This window comes from Acomys russatus, chromosome 3 (assembly GCF_903995435.1).
Source record: "Acomys russatus chromosome 3, mAcoRus1.1, whole genome shotgun sequence".
Classification (NCBI taxonomy): domain Eukaryota; kingdom Metazoa; phylum Chordata; class Mammalia; order Rodentia; family Muridae; genus Acomys; species Acomys russatus.
In genome coordinates, this window is record NC_067139.1 from 79,757,854 (window position 1) to 79,782,393 (window position 24,540).

Genomic DNA, 24,540 nt, shown 5'->3' on the forward strand with positions numbered 1-24,540 from the left:
CCTTTGTACTCTGTCATGGCTGTCATGTTCCTTATGGGGATCTATTTCATACCAGTGAGGAGTGAAATATTTCTCTTCTTGCTAAATGGAAAGATTACATACTTCATCTCCTAATGGTAAGTGTGCCTATTATAGGCCCATAAGTCTATATTGCCTAACACTACTGTGATCATGACAGAGGGTTTGTGTGTGTGTGTGTGTGTGTGTGTGTGTGTGTGTGTATCTTGTCTTATTTTTTTTTTACCTTCAGACCATTTGTACATTTGTTTAAAGTGTGCTTCTTGAAGACAGTATAGAGGTGCTTCTGGCTTCTCTCTAGCCTCCCCATCTCCACATTTAAACCATGTTATTAATCACTTACATTTAATATGATTATTGGTGCCATTGCCATCTGTGACCTTATTGTTTAAATTTCTTGCTTTTATTTGCCTTTCCTTTTTCCACAGTTTCTTTTTTTTTTTTTAATGGATTTTAAAAAGTGATTAGATTTTTCTTTGTCTTATTGGCATTTAGTTTAGTGGTGGTGACAGTTTATAGAATCAATCTCTCTCCTCTCTCTCTCTCTCTCTCTCTCTCTCTCCCCTTGTCTCTCTCTATCTCTCTCTCCCTGTCTCTCTGTCTCTGTTTGTATCTCTGTCTCTCTGTCTGTCTCTCTGTCTCTGTTTGTCTCTGTCTCTGTGTGCCTGACAAGCCTAGTAACAGATCTCACTGCCCAACGACCTGGTATTGATGGTTGTCCTTCGGTACAGATCAGCTTCTTCTTATCTGGCACAAGCAGCATAGAATGGAAGCAAAGCAAAACAAAATAACAGAAACAAACTCCAAAAACCTGGGAATGACAAGGACAGACCCATCACCTTCTGTCCTTGGAAGATGTGAGTTCATCCCGACACGTCAGGCTTTCGGTCTTCTTACGACTGGTTTGAGGAGACAGTGTGTCAAATTGAGGTGGTGTTTCCCTCTATGTTTTCTTTTGGGGAATTTCCTAGTGAAGGCTTAAAAAGATGTTTTTGTTTTGGTTTGTTTTACGGAATTTTTGGAACCTTAAATTGCTTAAAACCATTTGTACATTATGTGAAGTAGCCTTAAGTTTGAGCTTTAATTCCACAATGACTTTTCACATATGATTTTATTTACCTGTCCTCCCGCCCCCAGATAGGGTTTCTCTGTGTAGCTTTGGCTGTCCTGGACTTTCTTTGTATACCAGGATGGCATTGAATTCACAGGGAGCCGCCTGCCCCTGCCTCCCAAGTGCTGGGATTAAAGATGTGAGCCACCACGCCTGGCTTTCTTACAAAGTAGCCTGAGTGATCTTGATGTGATGTTGCAGCATCACAGGGATATTTGTTTACAAGCTCACCTTCATTTATATAAACTATATTCACATCTATTTTTATAGGATTTAATTTGCCTTTATGGATGATCAGTTGAGTGAGACCGGCTTTTGTTGTGTATCCCAGGTTGGTCGTGAAGTTATAATTCTCCTGACCCAGTGTCCTTACTGCTGCTGCTACTGCTGCCACTTCCTCTTCCTCCTCTTCCTCCTCCTCTTCCTCCTTTTTCCCTGGCTCAAGGTTTCTCTGTGTAGCCTTGGCTGTGCCGGAACTCACTCTGTAGACCAGGTTGACCTCAAATTCCCTGAAACCCACCTGCCCCTGTCTCCTGAATGCTCAGATTAAAAGCGAGTGTCAGCTACCACCATGCTCTAAAGGCAAACCAGTGCCAAACTTTGAGACACATGGTGCTGTTGAAAGTCTCCAGGATGGACACCTCTTGGTACAGATTCCCTTGCGTGGACTCTTTTTATTGGCTAGAATTTGGCCTATGACTCGCATTAACTGATAAGATTTGGTGGAAGTTGGGTGGGCTCCATGGCTGGACATTTGTCATGTCTGTGTGCTCCATCTTCTTCCAGCTGGGATATGTGCTGCTAAACACACTGGATTGATTTAAAGGGATATTTTACTACCTCGCTGAAAGAACTATGTGAAAAGGGATCGCTTTTTAGTTGTGTTGTGCCCTAGGCCAGCTTCCATGTAACTCCAGTCCTAGTTGCCATCTGATGTTAAATTACGTAAGCTAGGTGAAGAAACCAACGGAAGAACAGCCGCGCTGAGCCCAGCTACCCACAGAAAGGTAAGACAATCAAATGACCTTGGTGTCAGCCCCTCAGTTTTAAGGCATAGACTTACAGCATATGTGACAAACCTGTTAACCACAAGACTCCAGATGACATCCTTTCTGGGTACCAAAGTAAGTCACTTCCCTCAGAATAGTTCATATGCAAATGTGAATGATTTTTGTGGGGGGTTGGGAACCCCAGAGCAGCCAATGTTCTCACTTGCTGGGGTAGTGTGCAGTGTCCTTATTCTCTGTCATAAAACTCATCATAAAGTGGGACCCTCTCTGTCCTGGTCCTCACCAGTGCTTGTGGTCTCCTCTCATCTTCCTCAAGCTCGTCTGAGTTGGAGCCAGAGCTGTCCCAGGAAAGCCGTCCCTGGGCTTCTTGTTCACGGAGCCATGTTTCCATTTTGCCAACTTTCCGGACACAACAGTCATCCTCTGTGTGATAGTCCAAGATTTCTTCATCCTGTGGCTTTCCTGCAAAAGAGCAAAAGGGTTTTGAGTTTCTCCTTAAGAACGATTATTTAAAATGCTCTTATCATCATGGAATAACTTACTTGAGGCTAATACTGCAAGAAAAATTAATTTGTAGCCTTTTTTGTAAACTGTAAAACTGTTGTTTGCCACAAGGAATTAAAATCTTTTTGTGTCCCCTATCTGGTAAACCCTTTATGCAAATGTTTTAGTCACCCTACCCCCTACCCTGCAAACACTGTTGTTTACACAAAGGTCCTGCTGTGTTCTTGGACTTAAGTGACAGTAAGTGCTCATCCCTTCCCACTTCATTTCCTTTCCAAAGGTCTTTCAAAACTAGCTGGTGTCAAAAGACTGTGAGGTTGGACCCCAGCCAATGCAGGAGCAACAGTCACTACCTGTGTTGGAATAAAAGCCACGAACACTGCCCCTGAGGTGTGCCTGCCAGCCCAGCTGGATTCTGGCCAGGAACTCTCCTGCTACTTTTGCTTTGTTCTGGTTTTCCTTTGTGTAACATGGGGATTATTCATTGTTTTAACAGCAGCAGCAGCACCACCACCACCACCACCAAACACACACACACACACACACACACACACACACACACACACACACACTCAGCTCTGTAAATATTAATTTTTAGCTGCTATTTAAAATGTCTTTAATGACCTAAAAGTAACAAGACTAGTGAAACAAACCTAGACCTCCAATTCATCCACACACTGTTATACCACAATATTGCTTTCAGCTGAACCATCTAAAAATTAGGGGACAGGGTGGAGCTCAGTTGGTAGAGTGCTTGCTTTGCACGCACAATACAGACTGAACACCAACAACAAACACAGGGTGGCGGCAAGTGCCTGTATTCTTAGAACTCAGGAGGTGGGGGCAGAGGACCAGGAGCTCCCAGTCCCCACTGATGCACACTGAGTAAAGATCTGCCTCAAAACGAAAGACACAAAGAAATCCAGAAAAACAAAAGCACATTTCCAAAATCCTAGCTGTCCATTATTATCCCGGTATCCTGTTAAGTTTCTGCCTACAGGACTGTGCATCAACAATGGAAGCAACAGGAGGATGGCAAATTTTATGTCAATTGCAATCTCTCCGTCTTCAGGGAAATGTGCGGTGATACTTACTTCACTTCTTGTGACAATCAATTGTCATTGTCAGCTGACTGGGTTTGGAGTCACCTAGGAGACACACCCCTAGGTGTATCTGTAATGGTGCTTCCAGAGATTTAACACAGGCGGCAAGACATGCCCTCAGTGTGGGCGGTACCACCCTATAGGCTGGGGTTCCCACCTGGGTAGGTTGAAAGGACAGAGAAGAAAGCAAGCTGCAGGGCCAATATCCATCTCTGCTTCCTGGCTGCAGGTGCAATGTGATCAGCATCCTGTCCTTGCCAGTCACATCTTCCCTGTGGTCACGTCGTCTTCTCTGCTGTAATGGGCTATATTGCAGAACTGAGAACCAAAGTGAATTCTTCCTTCTACAGGGCTCTTGTCAGCATTTTTTGTTACAGCAACCAGAAAAGGAAGTCATAGATTTCCCTTTCCAGTGTCTTCAGCAGCGGGCAAGGACGCTGCCTGCAGACGTCTCCCTCTACACGATCCTAATTATTTGTGATCCCGTTTTAACGAGAACAATTGGAATTTTTACCTCATGCCAGCAAGGTACATTTTTAAAAGATGCATTCTGTCAAGCACATTTACATGCACACCCAGTCATTGCAAAGAAAAAAGAATTCCCATAGACTTTGATTGTTGATTGCGCCCTCTGAGATCAAGTCCATCTGAGGTCAGCTGATCTCCAGGGTCACATGGAAAACTAACATGTAGGGCTCTTCCACCACCTCTTATCTAGAAATGCTGGTTCAGGACAAGCTTGGGAGCTGGGAAGGTCCCCATTCCCCAGGGACCTCTGTTGCTGAGCTAGTCTCAATTTGTTGAGACAGCCGTCCCTCCCTGTATGCCCAGTAGCTGACTCCAGCTGAAGTGCCTCTCTCTGCTCCCACCCTACAGAGGTCCTTGACGTGGGCTAGGAAGGCCAGCATCTGTGAGCTTCTTTAGCTTCTGTCCAGACCTCGAGAGTGCAGCCTTCTCTTCAAAGACGGGTCACCGTGTTAGGCCTGCTTACTTTTCAAGGTTGCTCTAGACAGAGCTGTGAATCTTTTTTTTTTTTTTTTTTTTTTTTTAATTTATACAGCATTCTGCTTGCATATGTGCTTGTGCCCCAGAAGAGGGCACCAGATCGCATTACAGATGGTTGTGAGCCACCATGTGGTTGCTGGGAATTGAACTCAGGACCTTTAGAAGAACAGACAGTGCTCGTAATCTCTGAGCCATCTCTCCAGCCCGGAGCTGTGAATCTTTAACATCCAAGGGAGGCTGTGGTGGCAAGCCATGAAGATGTGACCTTGAGTTCTGGCTGTGTTACATTATGGATGAGTATTAACTCTTACTTTCTAATTGTGTTAATTTGTGACAGATCACAGCACCGGCTGGTTGATCTGTTCTTGAGATTAAGGGTGGGGAGAGTGAGTGAGTGAGAGAGAGAGAGAGAGAGAGAGAGAGAGAGAGAGAGAGAGAGAGAGAGAGAGAGAGAGAGAGCGCAACAGACAGCAGCTGGAACAGAGTGAAGCTTCTTTAAAAAGTCCGAGGAAAGCGATGAAAAACCCTGTGTCCTGTCCCGCCTGGGTCCTTCAAGCCTGGCACATTTTCCAAGACCCTTGCCGATTTGCGTGTATTTAGGCTTGTTCTCAGGAGATGACTCGGAGTGCTCAACTTTAGCTGAGCCCCTTTTTCTTGGTTGTTTTGTGAGTATTTTTTTTCAGTTGCGAAAGTTGTTTGTTTGACAACAGACCTCTGTCTGAGACTGGGGCATAGGTAACGTGGTGCCCCAAGCTGAATTTCAAGTATTCTGTCTTTTGTTTAATTAATTTATTTGTTCTTTGGAGCAGGGACAGCATCTCCTTCAGCAGCTGGTTTTCCATCTTAGAGCTGACTTGGCATTTCTTTAGTTCCACCATGGTCAGGCCTACAGATGTAGGACAGATGGCAACCTCTGTGTGTCAACCATACAGAACACATGTGGCTTTCTACCGGGGAAACTTAATGGGCACTCTAATTGGTGGGCAGCATAGCAGATAGCTCTTGCACGGATGAGGGTGTCTGCTAGAAAGCCCAGAACAATCCAAGGCTAGTGTGTGGATGCAATCAGAAGGTGGGCAGTGGCCAGGTCCTGGAAGGCTTTGCATCCCCCATTATGGAGTTGAGCTTTTATCCTTAGGATCACAGGGATCTGACAGCATTTTTAAAATTTATTTGTAAGTATGTCTTTGTATGCCTTTATGAAATGTGTGTGCAGGTTCTGGAGGAGGCTGGAAGAGGGCATCAGATCCCCGGAGCTGGAGTTACAGGCAGTTTTGAACTACCATACATGTGGGCTGGGAACCATACTTGGGTCTTCTGGAAGAACGATAGGCATTCTGGACCACTGAGCCAGCTCTCCAGCCAGGGTGACTGCCTTCTAAGCAGGGGAGTAGTGTGGTCAGATTTGCAAACAGATCCACATTTATCACATAATTCAAGGCCAAAGTGGATCAAAGACCTCAACATAAAACCAGACACACTCAATCTATTAGAAGAGAAAGTGAGGAAGAGCCTATAACTCATTGGCACAGGAGACAACTTCCTGAGCAGAACACCCACAGCTCAGGCACTAAGTTCAGCAATTAATAAATTGGACCTCATGAATCTAAAATGCTTCTATAAGGCAAAGGACACTGTTAATAAGATAAAATGGTTGCCTAGAGTCTGGGAAAAGATCTTCACCATTCTTACATCCAACAGAAGCTTAAAAGCCAAAATATATAAAGAACTCAAGAAATCAGACACCAGCAACTCAAATAACCCAATTAAAAATGGGGTACAGAGCTAAACAGAATTCCCAACAAAGGAGTAACAAATGGCTGAGAAACACTTAAAGAAGTGTTCAACATTCTCAGTCATCAGGGAAATGCAAATCAAAGTGACTCTGAAATTCTAGCTTACACCCATCAGAATGGCTATGATAAAAAACTCAAGTGATAGCACATGCTGGCAAGGTTATAGAGAAAGGAGAACATTCCTCCATTGCTGGTGGGAGTGCAAACTTATACAACCACTTTGGAAAACAATTTGGTGGTTTCTCAGAAAATTGGAAATAGTTCTACCTCAAGACCCAGCTATACCACTCCTGGGCATATACGCCAAATATGCTCCACCATACCACAAGGACACTTGTTCAACTATGTTCATAGTGGCTTTATCCATAATAGCCAGACAACCTAGATGTCTTTCAACTGAAGAATGGATAAAGACAATGCGGTATTACTCAGCTATTAAAAACAAGGACATCATGAAATTTGCAGGCAAATGGAAAGAACTAGAAAACATTATCTTGAATGAGGTAACATGTAGAGGAATGTTAATTCAGAACATAGCTGCTCTGGCAAAGACCTTCTAGGTCTGCGTGATCCGCTGGAATATAAACATGTCTTTAATCCAGGAGATAGAGGCAAGCAGATCTGAGGTCAAGGCCAGCCTGGAATAGAGAAAGTAGCATGGAAAGAAAAGCTTAGGTGCAGGAGTGGTGGTACACACCTTCAATTGCAAACAATGAAGGTAAAGTTAGGTTTTAGAAAGAAGCACCATTGTTTGAAAGTGATGTTTAATTTAGTGGCGCAAAGTGATGAATCAGATAAAGGCTTGAAAAAATAGGATATTCCCAACTCTCACAAGAACAGAGAGGAAAGGGAAGCTATTTAAGGGGCAATGCAGAGAGAGAGAGAGAGAAAGAGAGAGAGAGAGAGAGAGAGAGAGAGAGACAGAGACAGAGACAGAGACACACACACAGAGAGACAGGGAGAGAGAGACACAGAGAGAACGGGAGACAGAAACACACACAGAGACACACAGAGAGAGAAAGAGACAGACAGACAGACAGAGACAGAGAGAGACAGAGAGAATTTTACAGGAACAGTAATGAGAGACAGGTTGCAGAGAGAGAGAACAAGCTAGACACAGGTAAAGACAGAAGGAGCCAGAAGATTAGAAAAGATTGCTGGAGTTAGTGTGAGGCCAAACAGAGCAATTCAGGGGCCGAGAGAAGAGCCAGATTGAATAAGTCAGCCAGGAGAGGAGTTTGAGCCAGAGTAGTTGAATTGAGCCAGCCAGCCCAGAGCTCAGGAAGAACAAGAAAGCGTATTGAGCTTATTCAGCAGTGAGTCTCAGAGGCTGAAAACATTCTAGGCTTAGGTTAGAGTGTATGGAGGCTAGGAGCTTCCTGGACTAACTAGGCCTAGGTTAGATTGTACAGAGGCTAGGAGCTTCCAGGACTAACTAGGCCTAGGTTAGATTGTACAGAGGCTAGGAGCTTCCAGGACGAGGCCTAGGCTAGCGGCCTGAGGCCGTAAGCCCAAAAGACAATAGTTGAAACAGGCAAATAAAAACTCTTTTTACTCTATCTGGTGCTATCTCAGAAAAATGGGAATAAGGCTTCCTCAAGACCAAGCTATTCCACTCCTTGGAATATACCCAGAAGATGCTCCAGCACACAACAAGAAAATTTGCTCAACCATGTTCATAGCAGCCTTATTCATAATAGCCAGAACATGGAAACAGCCTAAGTGTCCCTCAGTAGAAGAATGGATAAAGAAACTGGGGTACATATACACTATGGAATAATACACTGCTATTAAAAACAAAGAATTCCCGAAATTTGTGGACAAATGGATTGAGCTAGAAATTATCATAATGAGTGCGTTAACCCAGAAGCAGAAAGAATCAAATGGTATATACTCACTTATATCTGCATACTAGCCCAAGGGGCATGTCCCACGAAAGCCTTCACTTACCAGGAAACTAAGACAGAGGGGAGGACATCCTATTGGGACTCTAGATGAGAGAAGCATGGGAGAATAGCAAAGTAGAAGGATCCAGAGGATCCTAGGAACCTACAAGTAGAACATTATAATAGGCAGATTTGGGCCCAGGGGTCCCGCTCAAACTAAGGCACCAGCCAAGGACAATACAGGAGGTAAACTTTAAACCCCTACCCAGATCTAGCCAATGGTCAGAATATTCTCCACAGTTGAGTGGAGAGTGGGGTATGACTTTCACACGTACTCTAGTGCCTCACATTTGACCACGTCCCCTGGAGGGGGAGACCTGGTGGCACTCAGAGGAAGGACAGCAGGTTACCAAGAAGAGACTTGATACCCTATGAGCATATACAGGGGGAGGTAATCCCCCTCAGGAACAGTCATAGGGGAGGGGAATAAGGGGAAAATGGGAGGGAGGGAAGAATGGGAGGATACAAGGGATGGGATAACCATTGAGATGTAACAAGAATAAATTAATAAAAAAATTTTAAAAATTCTTTTTACAGTAACCCAAACCCCAAATGACATGCATGGTATGTACTCACTTATAAGCGGATATTAGCGATACAGTACAGGATAGCCATGCTCCAATCCAAGACCCAAAGAAGCTAAGTGACAAGGAGGGTGCAAGGGCGGATGCTTGAATCTCTCTTAGAAGGCGAAATAAATTAGATATTGGAAGTGGATGGAGAGGGTCTGGGTGGGAGAGGGGGTGGTAAAGGGAACAGGGGATCAGATGGGGGGAGTGGGGCAGGGGGAGGACTGGGAAAGAGAATGAAAATTGGCAGTGGGGCATTTCTAGGACAGGAGAGGCTCCCAGGAGTCTATGGGGATGGCTCCAGCTGAGACTCCTAGCTGGTGGGGCATATGGAGCTTGAAGTGACCACCTACTGTAGCCAGGCAGGACTGCCAGTGGAAGGATAAGGACACCATCCTATCCACAAAACCTTCCACCCCAAATGTGTCCTGCCTACAAGATGTGCAGGGACAAAGATGGAGCAGAGTTTGAGGGAATGGCCAACCAAAGACTTGAGACTCATCTCATGACTGAGAACCAATCCTTAACTATTACTGTTACTCTGCTATGCTTGCTGACAGGCACCTAGATAAATCCTCTGAGGCTTCACCCAGCAGCTGATGGAAACAGATGCATAGACCCACAGCCAACATCAGACAGAGCTCAGGGAGTCCTATGGACGAGTTGGAGGTATGATTGAGGGTGAGGAGGAGTCAAGGACACCACAAGAAGACCTACAGAATCAACTATCCTGGGCCTATGGAGGCTTACAGAGACTGAACCACCAACCAAAGAGTATGCATGGGCTGGACCTAGATCTTCTACATATGTAGCAGATGTGCAGTTTGATTTTCCTGTGGGTCTCCTAACACCTGGAGCAGGGGCCCTCTCTGACTCTGATGCCTGCCTTTGGATCCCATTCCTCTAACTGGGCTGTCTTGTCTGGCCTCAGTGGGAGAGTATGGATGTGCCTAGTTCTGTATCACTTAATGTGGCAGGGTAGGCTGGTACCCACGGGGGGGGGCCCTCCCCCTTCTCTGAAGAGAATGGGGGAGAGGTGTATGGGGGCATCTGGGAGGAGAGGAGGGGGCTTTGAGAAGGATGTAAAGTGAATAAATTAATGAAAAAAAAAAAAAAACCAAAACACAAAAAACAAAATATGCTTGCATCTCAGTGCTCAAAAACAAACAAACAATATAACACAACACAACAAAACCAGAGGCAGGGATATCTTGAGTTCAAGTCTGACCTTGTCTCAAAACAAAACTAGAGAACTAGTGATGGTGGAGGTGACTAGAGTGATTGCCTTCCATGTACAAAGCCCTGGGTTTGAAAACCAGGGGCAGTGGTGTAATACAGTGCTTGGGAGGTAGAGGCGGGAGGATCAGAAGTTCAAGGTCATCTTTGACTACAATAGTGAGTTTGAAACTAGGCTGAGCTAGGTTTAAATACGTTCTAGCCTGTTCTTAAAAAAACTAAACTCCCAGCCAGGCATGGTGGCCCACCCCTTTAATCGCAGCACTCGGGAGGCAGAGGCAGGTGAATCGATGTGAGTTCGAGGCCAGCCTGGTCTACAAAGTGAGTCTAGGCCAACCAAGGCTACACAGAGAAACCTTGTCTTAAAAAAACCAAAACCAAAGCACACCAAACAAAAACAAAAAACAAAACCAAAAACAATAAAAAACAAAACAAAACAAAAACTAAACTCCCAAATCAAACGAAACCAACATGTGAAATGCTTTTATTAAAGAAACGACTCACCTGGGTCTCTGTTCCTGGTTTCATCAGGCAGTATGGTGAGAATGTCACAGCCATTGCTCCTTGACAGGCTTTGGGTGATTTTATTGCCATTATGGTCCTTCAGCTTTTGAATATCAAGTGCCGATTTGCTCTGAAGACTCTTCCTCAGCTCCATTTGGGACTGAAATGATTACCTAGAAGTGGTTAATGTTCTCCCACACTGCCTTCCCCAGAACAGATCAGCATCGGCAGCATCACAAGGGGACAGTTCCCAGACCTCCCGGGCACCCTTGAGCACACTGGAGTGCTTCTCTTCCTGTCACGTGGGGTGGGAACTTTAGTCTCAGGTTTGCTAGGAGGAAGCTGCACATGCTCACTGCCTGGGGGCGTGACCAATGAAATGAGGTTGCCTGTCGGCCTCTGTCTGTAGGAGAGGTGTTTGGAACTGCAGAGGACAGAACCACAGGGTGCTGCCTTAGAGAGTGGGGTCTAGGGTAGGACACTTGCAGAACTTTACTGGAGAAAGTGTCCCAGTGTGTCCTCCCACATTTATGGGTTGGAGCCAGCCTCAATCCTTATGCTAATTTGTAGGCGTGTCTTTAAGAGGGTCCACTCTCAGGAGGAGGCTAGTTCTCCACGGAAAAAAGCTATAAATGCAGGCTTGTCTGTCTTGGGTCGTTCTCGCTCCTGACCTCTCACTCTCACGAACATTGTCACCTGCCACGTCCTCTGCTTGTGTTGTGTTATGTCGCCTTTCATTAATTGCCAGTATCTCAGTCTTAGATTTCGCTGCCTCCGGAACAACGAACAATAAATTCATTGTCGTTATTAATTACCACATTTCTGGTATTCTCTTACAGTAACAGAAAAGGACCAAGGCAAAAGCCTTGCTTATTTTTTTCTTTTGGAAACAGAGTTTTGCTCCATAGGTCACTCAGGCTGTCCTGAAACTTTTTATGTAACCCAGGCTGGCCCTCCTCCCGAGCGTGGCGTGTAAGCACGCCCAGCACAAAGTGTTTCTTCACGGGAACTTCTGTGGCACGGGTTGTGGGAAGAGGTCCGCGCCTCAGAACCGAGACTGATTTCCGTCCTCTCTAAACCAAGCGCTGAACATTATCTACCCCATTTTCTGGCTGCATCCAGAAGGTCAGAGGGCAGCTTGTTTTTAAGAGACACAAGCTAGGCTTCAGCACACGCAGCTTTAATCCCAACACTCACAAGGCAGAAGACCATCCTGGCCTACAGAGTGAGCTCCACGCCAGCCAGGGCTACATAATGAGACGCCACCTCAAAAACAAAATATAGAAACAAAGAAAAAGAGACAGTTGGGGGACCCGTGAGATGGCTCAGTGGCTAAGGGAGCCTGCTGTCAAGACTGACAATTTGATACCCAGAACCCGTATGATGGAAGAAAAAATAAAAAAATAGAACCTACTATCAAAAGTTGGCTTCTGACCTCCAGACATGTATTGCAGCATGTGTGTGCTCTCTATATGCTTTCAAAATAAAGAAATAAATGTAAAAATACATTAAAAGGGGTGCTTGAAGCAAAGATCTAATCTTGAAGAGAGGTGAAAAAGGAAAATGGACTCATCAAGGTTGGGAACAAAGGTCATCTTTCTGTTTCTCCCAGCTGGTGTAACGGCAGCTTCAGCGCTGGGGCTGAGTCCAGGCTGGTCTCCGTGGCACAGGGACAATGCCCTCCAACTTTGGTAAATGTGACCCTCTTGTCTTTACCTGCTGCCTCTTATGGTTCATCTCCATCATTTGCATCTTATGTAAATATTGTCTTTTCCCAGAAGTGTACATTGGAAGCTGAATTTTCTCAAGTTCCTGTTGTGAAAGATGCCATGTTTGTTAGTATGCGGTGATGTTACTGACTGTCGCAACCCACAGCCTTCGGCCCTTCTTGGAGCAGGAGATCTTAATCCATCATAATCATAGTGATCTTCTGCCAGGATAAAGGTGTACCAGTGTGTATCCCTGACAACTTCTTTGTGTAGCTGTCAGTGAATAAAGTGGCAATCTGCTGTGTCTCTAGTAGTGTTTCAAAGGGTCTTGCAGAGTTTTGCAAGCCTGGAATGCAAGGGTTTTGACACAGTCACATCGATAAGCTGACTTCTACAAAATATCATCTCCCCTGCCAATAGATGCTTTTAGTAGCTCTCAAGAAAAGTGTCCGAGTTTAAGGGGGCCTTCTTTCCTCTTCTTGTGCCTTCTAGCATTGACTAGCTAGCTAGGAAATGAGAAGAGAAGCCCCAAGTGGCTCAGGGAACCTGGATCTCTACAGTACATTCTTATAATCAAATATAAGCACAGGGGAGCACAGCAGGTAAGGGAGGATTTGAAACAACTACTTACAAGTCTGCTGGTCTCCCTTAATTTGTTATGACAGTCAGTGGCATAGTAAAGGGCAAGCAGAAGTGAATGGTTTTTTTTTTTTTTCATTTGTCACCTGCTGTTGCCCAGAGGTAAAGGAGAGAGTTGGGACAGCCCTTTGTGCTGCCCTGTGGACAACGTGTTCAGTGGTGCAGGCTGTTTCCAATGTCAGCGTCTTACGCATGAACTTGAGGACCTAGGGCCCGCGGGGTCTCTCCTACACCACGCAACAGTGTCTCGTTGCCTCCAGAATGAGTCAGGACAGGGTTTGAGAATGACCGCTGCTAACAGCTTTCGGTTTTTATCCGGCAGGACAATGCTAACAGAAGACCTTCATGGGGTTACATTTTGATGAAGGTTGTGGCACAGAAATCAGGAACAATTTCTAGATACGATCCTTCCCGGAGACCAAGAGTGGAGGGAGTTTTAAAATCAGGAGTGATGTGAACAACTCTGCTGCCTCTCTCCCACCACAGCTTTGAAAACTTCAAGAACCATCAAGTCTCCATGGAACATTCCCGTTTCATCTACGTGGCTCTGTTCACTCCACAAAGCTGACAGAGCCCGGCCTCATCCGAGACTGGAGAGCACTTGCCAGTTGGAGGCAGGAATGGGCAAGCACAGAGGCTTCAAACATTCTAGCTGCCAAGGACTCAACGGTCTGCTCTGGCTTTGAACTCCCATGTGAAGGGGAATCATGAAAAGAGCGACTCCCCCAGTCTCACCCACTTCCCCCAGTCAGTAACAGCTGCAGCTCACCTTTGCTTTGTGCCTTGTTCTGGCTCCTTGCTGGCTCGGAAACCTCTCAAAGGTAATTACTTGTGGCGGGTCAATGGGTTCAAGCTTCTAGAAGTCCAATATTTAGAGTATTCAGCATCTCTCATGCCATGAGACACAAAAGCAGAGACATTAAACTACCTAAGCACTGTGTGAAAGCCGCTCTTACTCCTGGGCATGCGTGCAGGGAAGGCGATTTCCCACAGTGTCACCATCGTCTTCTGTGAGAAAGGCTTTTGACCTATGGAGTTTTTAAAAATTGTTCTATCACATTTTCCCCCATGAGCTATTAATCTAAATCTTCGTCAGAGAGTTGAACACTTATTCTTTTGTGCTGAGGGGGACGCGTTCAAAGTTACCAATTTTCTAGAGTTGTAGGCTAGTAGAGATGGGACACTGGAGATACATCTGATCTTTCCTAAACCACCCATGGGTGACAAGACATGCTTAGAAGGAAACTGCAAAGTGCTGACACATGGTGGAGACATCTTTTTCTATCAGGGTCTAGGTTTTATGGGAGACATTTTATTAGAGCTTAAAAGGTTCACTAAAACTGAGCAGGAGTATATTCATGGATCTGTCTAACTTGCCTGCCTTTCCTTTCTCTCTCTCTCTCTCTCTCTCTCTCTCTCTCTCTCTCTCTCTCTCTCTCTCTGTACATGAAGAGACCAAGGGTTGATGTCAGTATGTCAGTTGTCAGTCTATAAATCTCAACACTATTATCATCATCATTTGAGACAGAGTCTCTCACTGAGCTTGTGACTGTTTCCACTAGATGGCTGGCCAGTGTGCCCAATCTGTGCTGGCTTTAAAGATGTTTACAGATGTGCAGGGTCATAGTTGAATGCTTCCAGATGTGGCTTCTTTGTTGTTGTTGCTCTCCCCATTGAACCACCACCCTAGCCCCATGCCCTGCCTCCTTCTCTTCAGAATAATTTGGGCTCTACAAAGCTGAGCATAGGAGACAATGCTAGTCTCCTTACACTGACATGCAGAGGGGTGTCTGCAGAGTTTGTTCATGCAAGGAGACAGAGCTGAGCTCTTCCCATCCAAGCAGTCAGTCTATTTGAGGCAGGATGTGGCTGTCCATCCTTGACTCACCAAGAAGTATCCTTAGACACCTCAGTAAATTACTAGGGTCCCCGTTTTAGAAAGGCTAATGGTTTGTCCAAGTTTGCCCTGACGGAAAGTGATAATCACTGGGATTCAAGCTCAGATGTGTGCCCAGAGTTAAGCTATGATCTTCACCTCATTGTCCCCTCCTACCCCCATGTATGATTTTTCAGAATGCCCTCCCATTGCAAAACAAAATCCCCAGGCCCTTCGCTGGGGCTGGAGAGTCCCCAGGTTTGGGCTGTGTCTTGGGAGCAGATAGCTTTCAGAACTCCCCCAGAGACACCGAGGACTTCTTTGAAGGTTGGGGTCTGGAGTGATCCATGTTGCCTCAAGTGAGTAAAGGAGCCACATCTGAGTAGACCATCGATGACTTGTGTCTGTAGTATGAACACCAAATCTGAAGAACCCAAGATATTTGAGCCATTTGAAAAGTAATCTTTGGACCAATCTGAGCCACAGCCGGCTCCTTTCCTTTGTTCTGACCTTTCTATTTAAGCTCACATTTCTCATCAAGAATAATGGTAGATATTGTTAAGAACTTTCTAGGCAAGTATTTTCTAGAAAAAATAAAAACAAAACAGAAAACCCAAAAAACAAACAAACAAACAAACAAAACGAACCCAAAGAAGCTCTCTTTCTTTTTTCAAAGCCACTAGATGGCAGCAAGTGACACTGCACACACTTCCACCTACATAGAATTTGCCCTGGGAAGCAATACAGAATCCTGGCTTCACAAACACACAGGTCCCTTTCCCTACAGGGGAAGGAAGATGTCCTGCTTCATCTCTTGCAGAGGAAACACACTGGAAGGAATTGCTAAGAGAAGCAGTAGGGAGGTACTTTTTCACTTTTCAAGTTAGGAAACATTTGCCTGAAGATGTCTGAGTTACGTGGCTCTTCACACACGATCAGTATCATCATTTGGAGTATGCGCTAAGGTGTTGGGAATGGAGAGGAAATCAACCAAAGGCCACAACGAAAGGCGACAGTCACTGACTTAGGATTTTTCTTAGCAAGAAAAGAAAGGTGGGCCAGAGCAACCCAAAGAAAATGTAGCATTTGTCTGGTGCAATCTCTTAGGAATGTATCTTTTAAGATTCTGGGAAAGTGTAGAAAGTGTCCTGTGACAGCTTTGTGTAGATGACCATCAAGATAACCTAAGGCTCAGGAAGAATTTCTAATCAAGTCCTTGCAATGCAGTTACCTTTCAGGAACATTCTTTGTTCTTAACAGCTATCCACGAAAGCCAAACAAACAAACAAACCAAAACCCAAAACAAACAAAACCAACTAAATGAACAACAACAAAACAAAACAGAACAAAAACTCCCAACACAGCATGATTTGGCTTTAGTACAAGATAATAAATATTTCCCTAGATCAGAAAAACAGAACAGAAATGCAAATGTTTGTGCAGAGCCAATCCAAAAGACACTTAGGGCAGGTGGCACTGTCAGGAATGTATAGTCAACAGAGGATGGGAAAATACTCCATAGAAGACCCAGCTCACAACTGGGAATCAGGACTGAGTTCTCCATCATGCCTCTTATTATGCCAGAGCTGCAGGGCTAGAGTGGATCTGAGCAGTAAAGCGTATTGTTTTAACATGTAGGAGGCCACGGGTTCATTGCTCAGTACTAAAAGCTTAAATAATGTACCTGGGGCTGGGGAGACGGCTCAGCAGATAAAAATGCTCACCAACAAAGTGTGAGACCTAGTCCTTGGGAGTTGGAAATGGGATTTCCAGGACAAACTGGGTAAACTTCTCATTGATTCAGGGAGAGACTCCGTGTTAATAAACAAAGTGGAGGGTGATTAAAGAAGACGTCTGGCACAAACCTGCAGCCAACACACACACACACACACACACACACACACACACACACACACCCTGCAAACACATCCTTCAACCTGTAAGCTGGAAGATTCATTTCACAAGACTCAGCATAAGGTTGACTGTGAAGAACATAAAACTCTGTAGCAATAAATTTAAAAGCTTTGGTAAATGGATAATTTCTAAAGAATGCTCAGAAAGAGTAAGATACTCAAACCAAGCCTGACCCATAAATTAAGCTAGTCAGAAAAATTATCACTTTCCTTAAATGCCGAAGAGTCTAAAAATGGTTTGGAGATACTTTTTACTAAACGTCAGGGAAATAGAGCAATCCTGTGTTATAATAAATGTCTTGGGAAAGAGGGACAAAAAAAAATCTTACTTTATAAGACCAATTTCAATCTACATGGTAAAGCTGGTATAAAACTGTATTGAGAAGGTGTAGCTCTATCTCACTCATTAAGGCAGATACACAAAGCCTTAGGAAATCCAGCGCAGCCATGTTTGTGTTTGCTTACTTAGTTCATGAGCCAGTCAGGTTTATGCCGGAAACACAAGCATGGCTCAGCATTATAAGTGCCACACTGTAAGAAGGAAAGAAGAGCCACAGGATTGTTTATCTTTCTGTGGGCGAACGCTTCTCTGTGTGTAGGTGCATGTGATCATTTTAGTAGGTGGGGACAAAAATCGATCGCATTTAACACTCAGCGGTAAGAAAGTCCTAGCCTCGAAGGCGGAAGGGAAAGCCTGCTGCTGAATGCTGTCGGTCTATCCAGAGCCACTCACCGCCTCACCAGCTGTTCTCTGCTTGCGCCCGTGCAGCAGCGGCAGCAGATTCTCCACTCTGGCTTCCCATTGGGTATAGCCACTGAGGGGATGAGGATGGATTAGGTATTTGGGCTCTGGCCTGTCATGAGGTAGGTAGCATGGGGCGAACGTGTCCCTCAGTGGAAGGTCACTCTTAGCCTCAACGCAGCCTCCTCTACCAGACTTTCTCTTTTCAGGCTCCAGAATTCTCTTCTCTTGCCTAGGCCTATAGCTGGTTACCTGTCAACCACCTCCAATGGTTACTGCAGTGTATTTGGCTCTTCTCTTAACTGAACTTCCCCGAATTACTTTAATTTCAGTGTGCCACTTGTTTCTGTGGGGACTTTGGTGCCAACACTTATCAAAATCCTACTACATGTATTATATATGCTGAGTATCTTTTACTTGAATTTCTTGGGACCAGTAGTGTTTCGAGTTTGAGATTTTATTTTTGATTTTCAAATTTTTGTATGTTTATAGTAAGATGTCTTGGTAATGGGACCCAAGTCTAAACAGAGTTTGTTCCGTGTGTTTTCCAGGCACACCAGCAGAAGGCAATTTTACACACTATTTCGGTGTTTCTGCTTTTTGGCTGAAAACTACCATATGAGATCAGGTGTGGAATTTTCCTCCTGTGCTGATGTCAAGTGCTCAGATAAAATTGGATTTGGGAGCATTTCACTAAAACTAGGGCTTCTCAAGTAAAGTATCAACATCTTCAATGGAAAATAGCGTGCAGGGGAAAAAGACAGGATGGAGAAGGTCTGAGGGAATGTGGAATGGTGAGTAGGTTGTTCAGGGTGAGCCCTATAGGATGCTGGGGTGTGAGCAGATCTCTGGAAATCAGAGAATTATCCTGCTAGGTTACCTGGGTCAATATTCAGGGGAGAGGGGTGGTGAGGGAGTTAGTAGGAGAGCATTCCTGTTAGGCTGCAAGGTGGGAGGAGAAGGTGGGCAGGCCCAAGGCTGGCTGCCATCAATTCTCCGTAGGGGGCATGTGAGGGCGGGGCACTATTGATTAAAAGCTCCCAGGCTGAGCTTCCTCCTCTTACCTCCTGGAGAGGTGCTTTCTCCTTGAGGAGTAGAGGGATGCTCAGGAAGTGGAGAGTGCCAAATACCCAACTCAAATTATTTAGGATGCAATTAGGTTTGGTTTAATAATTAAAAATACGTTCAGAATTTTCTTTGGCAGAGATCAGGCTATTAATTAACATGTCATGGGAACCCAGCATTTATTATTCTCTCAAAAACCCATTTGTGGTGAAAAATGTGCTGAGCCTCATTTGTGAAGATAATTATAGATGATATCTTTGGGGGTGTCTGCCAAGTTCCTAGTGATTTCCCTTTTATCTGGGAGCTGACTGCAGAGCCAACAGCATGTCTCCTCTGCCCACATTTCTGTGGCCCAAGCACATCCTCTGCTCTCAGCTTACTGGATCAAAACTAGAACCATCAGGAAAGCTGAACCAGTAAGATCTTTCCTCCACAGGAATTTGGACTGTTCATTTGATTGGATATATAAGATTCAAGTTTAAGGTGGCCCTGAGGAGCACAGAAAGATTGTTGGGAGACACAAAAGCAGGTGAACAGAGAACTCAGGTCAGCTATATAGAATTTTGACTTTTAGAACTAGTACCTCCCGACTCTTGAGTTCAACAAAATATCCATGTATTGCTGGGTGGTGGTGGTGCATGCCTTTAATCACAGCACTTAGGAGGCAGAGGCAGGTGGATCTCTGTGAGTTCAAGGCCGGCCTGGTCTACAAAGTGAGTCCAGGACAGCCAAGAATACACAGAGAAACCCTGTCTAGGAAAAAAAAAAACCAAAAACCAAACAAAAGAAAACAAAACATCCCTGTATCCTTATAGTCAAACGCACTGATATCTCTGTATACTTGGTGTATTTTCTTTCGAGCAAGGACAAACCTGATTTCATTCATCATCTCCTAGACTTTTATGTAGCACATGTCAGTGGCTGAAGACATAACACTGAGTAAAGCATAGTCTCTTTGTTCAGATAATGCATCTTGATTCTTTGTTCTTAAGGTTGTCTGCTAATTTATGGGGTACAGAGTCAGACTCTGAAATATTCAGGTCTTCTTTTTGAACTTGGGGGAATCAAAAACTAACCTTAGCTTATTTAGGATTGGTAAACATTAAAATTATTGTGTGGTCTAGAGGGTACTACACAAATATATTTCTCTGGTTGTAGTGATTTTTTGTTTGAGCTAGCCAGTGTCAGGGATGCGCATGGACTTATGTTAAATACTCCATTGAAAGGATGCATTTAGTTTAAGAATAAAGCCGGCTTTAGGTTGCTCAGCTAAGCCAGAGATATGCTCACAATTTTAAATTAGGCATTAATTTATTACATTTACCCTTTACTTTTCTTGAACTAAACAATATCTTTACATTTTCTAAAATTTCTGGAAGAAATGCTCTTTTGAAACTAAAGGTAATAATCACTTTAAGTAGTAGTTTTGAACTTCCAAAGAAGACAAGTAAATAAGACCCAAATGACACAGAAACAGTCCTCAACAAAGAGCTCTAACCAGTATGGGCACTTGAGTAAATTGTGCAGCAGGCAGGGTTTGGCTGTTTTCTTTTCTCTGCTCACAGACAGCCCATGCCTTCTGCTCTCTTTCCCTCTTTAGGATGAGATCTCTTATTAGAATCCATACCTCTCTAAAGGGAATCCATGACATTTTAAAACAAAGTCGATGCATTAAAAACTCTTGCTCTAATGTTCCTACTTCCCCAGTCCCCTCTCTTTTAGATAGTTAGGATATATCCCTGGCTGGCCTTGAACTCAGAGATCTGCTTGCACCTGTCTCCTGGGGGCCAGGATTAAAGGTGTGCTCTACCCTATCTGGTAACAGTGTCCCCAACTTTAATGACTGTGTCTAACATCTAGGAAGATTAAAGGATGACATTAAGGGGAGACAGAGATCACTCACACTGATGGCTAGAAGTACAAAGGAATGGCTAATGCCTCTAGTGTCTTTTGGAAAGCTACTTCATTCTTGAACCGTATGTAGAAAACAAAGATGGCATATTCTTTCATATATTGGGCTAAAGGACTGCATGAATGACACAGATCAAGTGGTTTCTGTGATGTTTGACCTGAATAGTAGTGGTAGTTGTCATTTTCCAATACTCAGTCAATTAAGTGCTAGATTCAGGTCCTTTACATCTTTAGCCTTTGTCCTTGTTAACATACCTTTTTGGGTTATGAACCTCAAAAGTGACATCACTAATAAAGGAATCTTAATACTATGGTCTTTGCAATGGTCAACATTCTTTGTGACCACACTTCATTAACAAGGTATTTAAAGTTCTTTTGTGATTATGAATGAGAAGGAATGTAAGAATTAAAATGAAGGCATTTCTTAAGAAGACTTTTGAGTTCATCTTACTTGAATTCTTTGAGGTGGATGCCTTTTGATAATACTTGTTTCTTCATGTTTCAGTGGGATGTCAAGATACAGGGCCCTGGATACTTGAAGGATAGGGGATGGGGAGCAATAATAAACCATTAAAATCAATTTATTGTCAAATTAGGCATCCAGGCTAATCACTGTCTAGTAGTCTTAATCTATACAATTTTCTATCTTTCAATTATATACACCTAACAGTAGAGATGAGACATACAGAGCAGGGTCTCTGCATGAATGCAAGCGATAACATTTTAGTCTGATTTCTTCTTTTCTTATCCCTCAGGTTGATTAAAAAAGAGAAATAGTTGCAAAATTAACTATGTACTGACCACAGGTATTACTCAACACAGAATTAGTCTGAAAACTAGAAGCTTACTGATTAGTCTCATGTCATCCCCCAGGGTTGCACATATACTAAGTAAGTACTCTATCTCTGAGCTCTCTCTCCAGGCTATTAATTTAATACCTTGAAATCCCCCCAAAAAATAAATGGAAGGAGAGTCCATTTGTGTTACTAATGTGGAATGCAAAGAGGAGAAAAGGTGACACAGATATATGGACTATGTGCTAGATGACACATGTAAACATGAATTTCTCGTCCCAAGTTAGCACATCTGTTTTAATTAGAACTATGCTCACCAGAAAACATTTCACACGTCATAAATATTAACCAAGAACACCTTGCAGACATTTTGGGCTCAGAGTGTTCTCATCATAGTAGGAAAAAGTCCCTTAGTTCTGTTATGACCACGAAGAACATTGGATTAGAGAAAGGGCTCACCTACTCTCCCTCACATAGTAAGTTGATTCTGTTTGGGCTTGTTTCAAAATTCACATTGGAGAAGTTTATTCGTGTTACCTCAAAAGCACAAAGCCTGAGGCATTAAATCTCCGTGGAGACAATGACTTAAGTTTGGACTCCAACTGGAGCACAGTTGCCACCACTGATCACATCTTTGGCTTTGTAATTTATGTAGGCTACTGGAGGTAGGCATAAGTTGAAATCACAACGGACCACACTGAGACCACATGCCTTTCCCCTCTCATTTAAAAGGGTGAAAAGTCCTTTGCCCAGAATTGACGTAAGCATTTGAATGTACCAGAAGACATTCATTCAGCTGAAAAACATTCAGTCCTCTCTGAATAATAGTCTCCGTCTCAATAATTTCGACCTTCAGAGCTCATGGAGACAGCCAGGTAACTCCCCCTACAGCTCTCCTGAGTCCCAGACATGCAAATTTTTGATTTGATTTAGTTTTGGTGTACCTGCAGGGTGCCTTCCATACTGGCTTTCTCGGAGAGGTGGCAGCTGTCTTTCCAGAGCTCCATTTCGGTCTTGCAGCCTTGTCAATGAGTATGAGATCTTTCCTTCCGGGTTCCGGTTCAATGCAAAGAACACAGGTTCAGCTGAGGGAGGCTTTACTTCTTGGCTTTGTAAAGGTGTGACTCTGATCCCCTGAGTCTGAGCCTTGGAGAGGCACCGGCCCATTTCCCTTGAAGATAATGCAGAAAGAAACCATGATGGAGGAGGCTTGCAGGCCTTTGTGGAGCTTGATTAAGTTACGTATTTTCAGGAGCTTACCTCAGCTTACCAAAGCAGGTGTTTCCTTCATGACATCTTTCCAGTTCTGTCCCCTAACACTAATCTCTCTGGCCACTTCCTGGGAAGCTGGTTTCCATGGAGACGTCCCCTCAACTTCTACTTTGCCATTCCAGAACTAAAGAATGTAGTTAAACATTGACTTGGTTATTCTACTTTCTGAAAAACTCAGAGGCGGGGATAGAAGCTTCTATTGATCATTAAACAAATATCCAACCCGAGGCCATTCCCAGAGACACAGAGCTGTAGGTTTTAGAGAAGTCTTAGATGCGCCCTTTCATAGCAAACACGTTGGGAACAACTTACAGCCCAGAAGTGCTCAGTCATTGGAAATGAGAGGGCAGATGCCAATGAGTCAAGGCTGTGTTAATCTATATTTTTAATTAGAGAATGTGTCTTTCAGTTAGGAAAAGAAGCAGGGGCTGGATAATGCTTCATCTGATTTTTCTGCCTCTGAAGAAGCACATCGAAGGAGAATGAAAAGACAACAGGACTCCTTCCTTCTCCATCTTCCTGCCAGGAAGGAAGGAACAAATTTCTTAATTAAGTGGTCCAAACAAAAATTGTTTTCAAATATGGCTTATTATTACTATTTTAAGTAGAAAAGAAAATGGAGGGAAATGTGCCAGTGTATTGGACAGAGGTTTTTTGAGTAATGGGATTATGGATAATTTTTATTTCAGTTCTTTACTTGGAGTGGGACTCACATTCAAGTTTGAACTGTTCATGACTACAGATTGCAGATGCTTCTTGGCATATCTCCATAGAGGAATTAAACATATTTTCCGTGCTGTAAAATCCATGTGCTAAAGGGCTAAGATGGTGATTGGGAAGTCTTGATAGTCAATAAGAAAGACTTGGTTTTAACTTTTTGCCTTATTATCTAATTTTGAGAGCCTGTATTGGAGCCTTATTTGAAGAAGCCAGTGAGGTGTAGAAACGACTAAAGAGGCAAAGGTGCTACTTCCAAGCCTTGTGACTATTGCAGATCATTTAGTGTCCTGACTTGCAAACTGGGGCTACTCATAAGTCTTGGTGAAGAATGAATCAATTGGTTCTATCTATAGCCCTTAGAAGTATGCCTGGCACCAGCCTGTGTGCTTTTCCTCCTAGGCCAGTGCTGCTACACATCTACACATGCAGATCAGTCCTGATGGCCTACAGCTTAGGCTGCACTAAAGCAGACACATTCCTGTGTGGAGTTCATACCTAAGGACAGGAAAAACACCAGCGAGGATAAATGAAGGCAAATTCATTAATTTTTTTTCAACTAGAAAAAGAGCAACATTTGAAAATTTGTATGTAAAGCCAAGAATGTTGGTGCATGATTTTAATCCCAGCACTCTGGAGGCAGAGGCAGGTGTTCCCTGTGAATTTGAAGGTGTGAGGTCTACATAGTGAATTCTAGGACAGCTAGGGCCACTTGGTCTAACCCTGCCTCAAAACAAGATTTATCACCATGTGCATAATCTTATTAAAACAATAGTAGAAAAATATAAGTTGTCATGGAATTTCAGCTACAGAATTAAATATAAGATGCAATTTCTTAACCAAAAGAGCTGGAGCACATTAAGGAGCTCTTATCTCCCAAAGCCTGACTGTCCCCAAACTATTTAGGATACTTTATAAAGATCGCTCCCCCAACTCTAGGATGGTTATAAACACATATTATTGTGAGCAAATATGGTAAAATGTGGCATTACTTACAACCAAGTTTATAAATTGAAAATGATATTATGAATTTATACATTAAGATGTTAGTTTTTTTCTGAATGTCACACGCGAACACCTCATTACATCCTCCCACCCCT

At 43.7% G+C, this 24,540-nt stretch overlaps 1 protein-coding gene across 1 annotated transcript; it reads right to left on the bottom strand.

Annotated features, from left to right (window-relative positions):
• Positions 1 to 1,865: 1,865 nt before the first annotated feature.
• Ccdc198 (coiled-coil domain containing 198) lies at positions 1,866 to 22,860 on the bottom strand. Its single transcript, XM_051142973.1, has 7 exons — positions 22,712 to 22,860; positions 22,396 to 22,622; positions 21,109 to 21,191; positions 13,920 to 14,006; positions 12,519 to 12,614; positions 10,803 to 10,962; positions 1,866 to 2,601 (listed from the first exon to the last, which is right to left on the bottom strand). The coding sequence occupies exons 2-7, from the start codon at positions 22,616 to 22,618 to the stop codon at positions 2,366 to 2,368; spliced, it is 885 nt and encodes a 294-aa protein (XP_050998930.1). The 5' UTR covers positions 22,619 to 22,622; positions 22,712 to 22,860; the 3' UTR covers positions 1,866 to 2,365.
• Positions 22,861 to 24,540: the final 1,680 nt, after the last annotated feature.

What these genes read in the sequence shown, in the direction of transcription:
- Ccdc198 (XM_051142973.1), bottom strand. Translation starts at nt 22,618, where the DNA reads ATGGGCCGGTGCCTCTCCAAGGCTCAGACTCAGGGGATCAGAGTCACA. An exon ending in GTATGGAAGGCACCCTGCAG is followed by an intron (nt 21,192 to 22,395) that starts GTACACCAAAAC and finishes CTATCCTTCAAG; the next exon opens with TATCCAGGGCCCTGTATCTT. An exon ending in GAACAAGGCACAAAGCAAAG is followed by an intron (nt 12,615 to 13,919) that starts GTGAGCTGCAGC and finishes CTTTCACAACAG; the next exon opens with GAACTTGAGAAAATTCAGCT.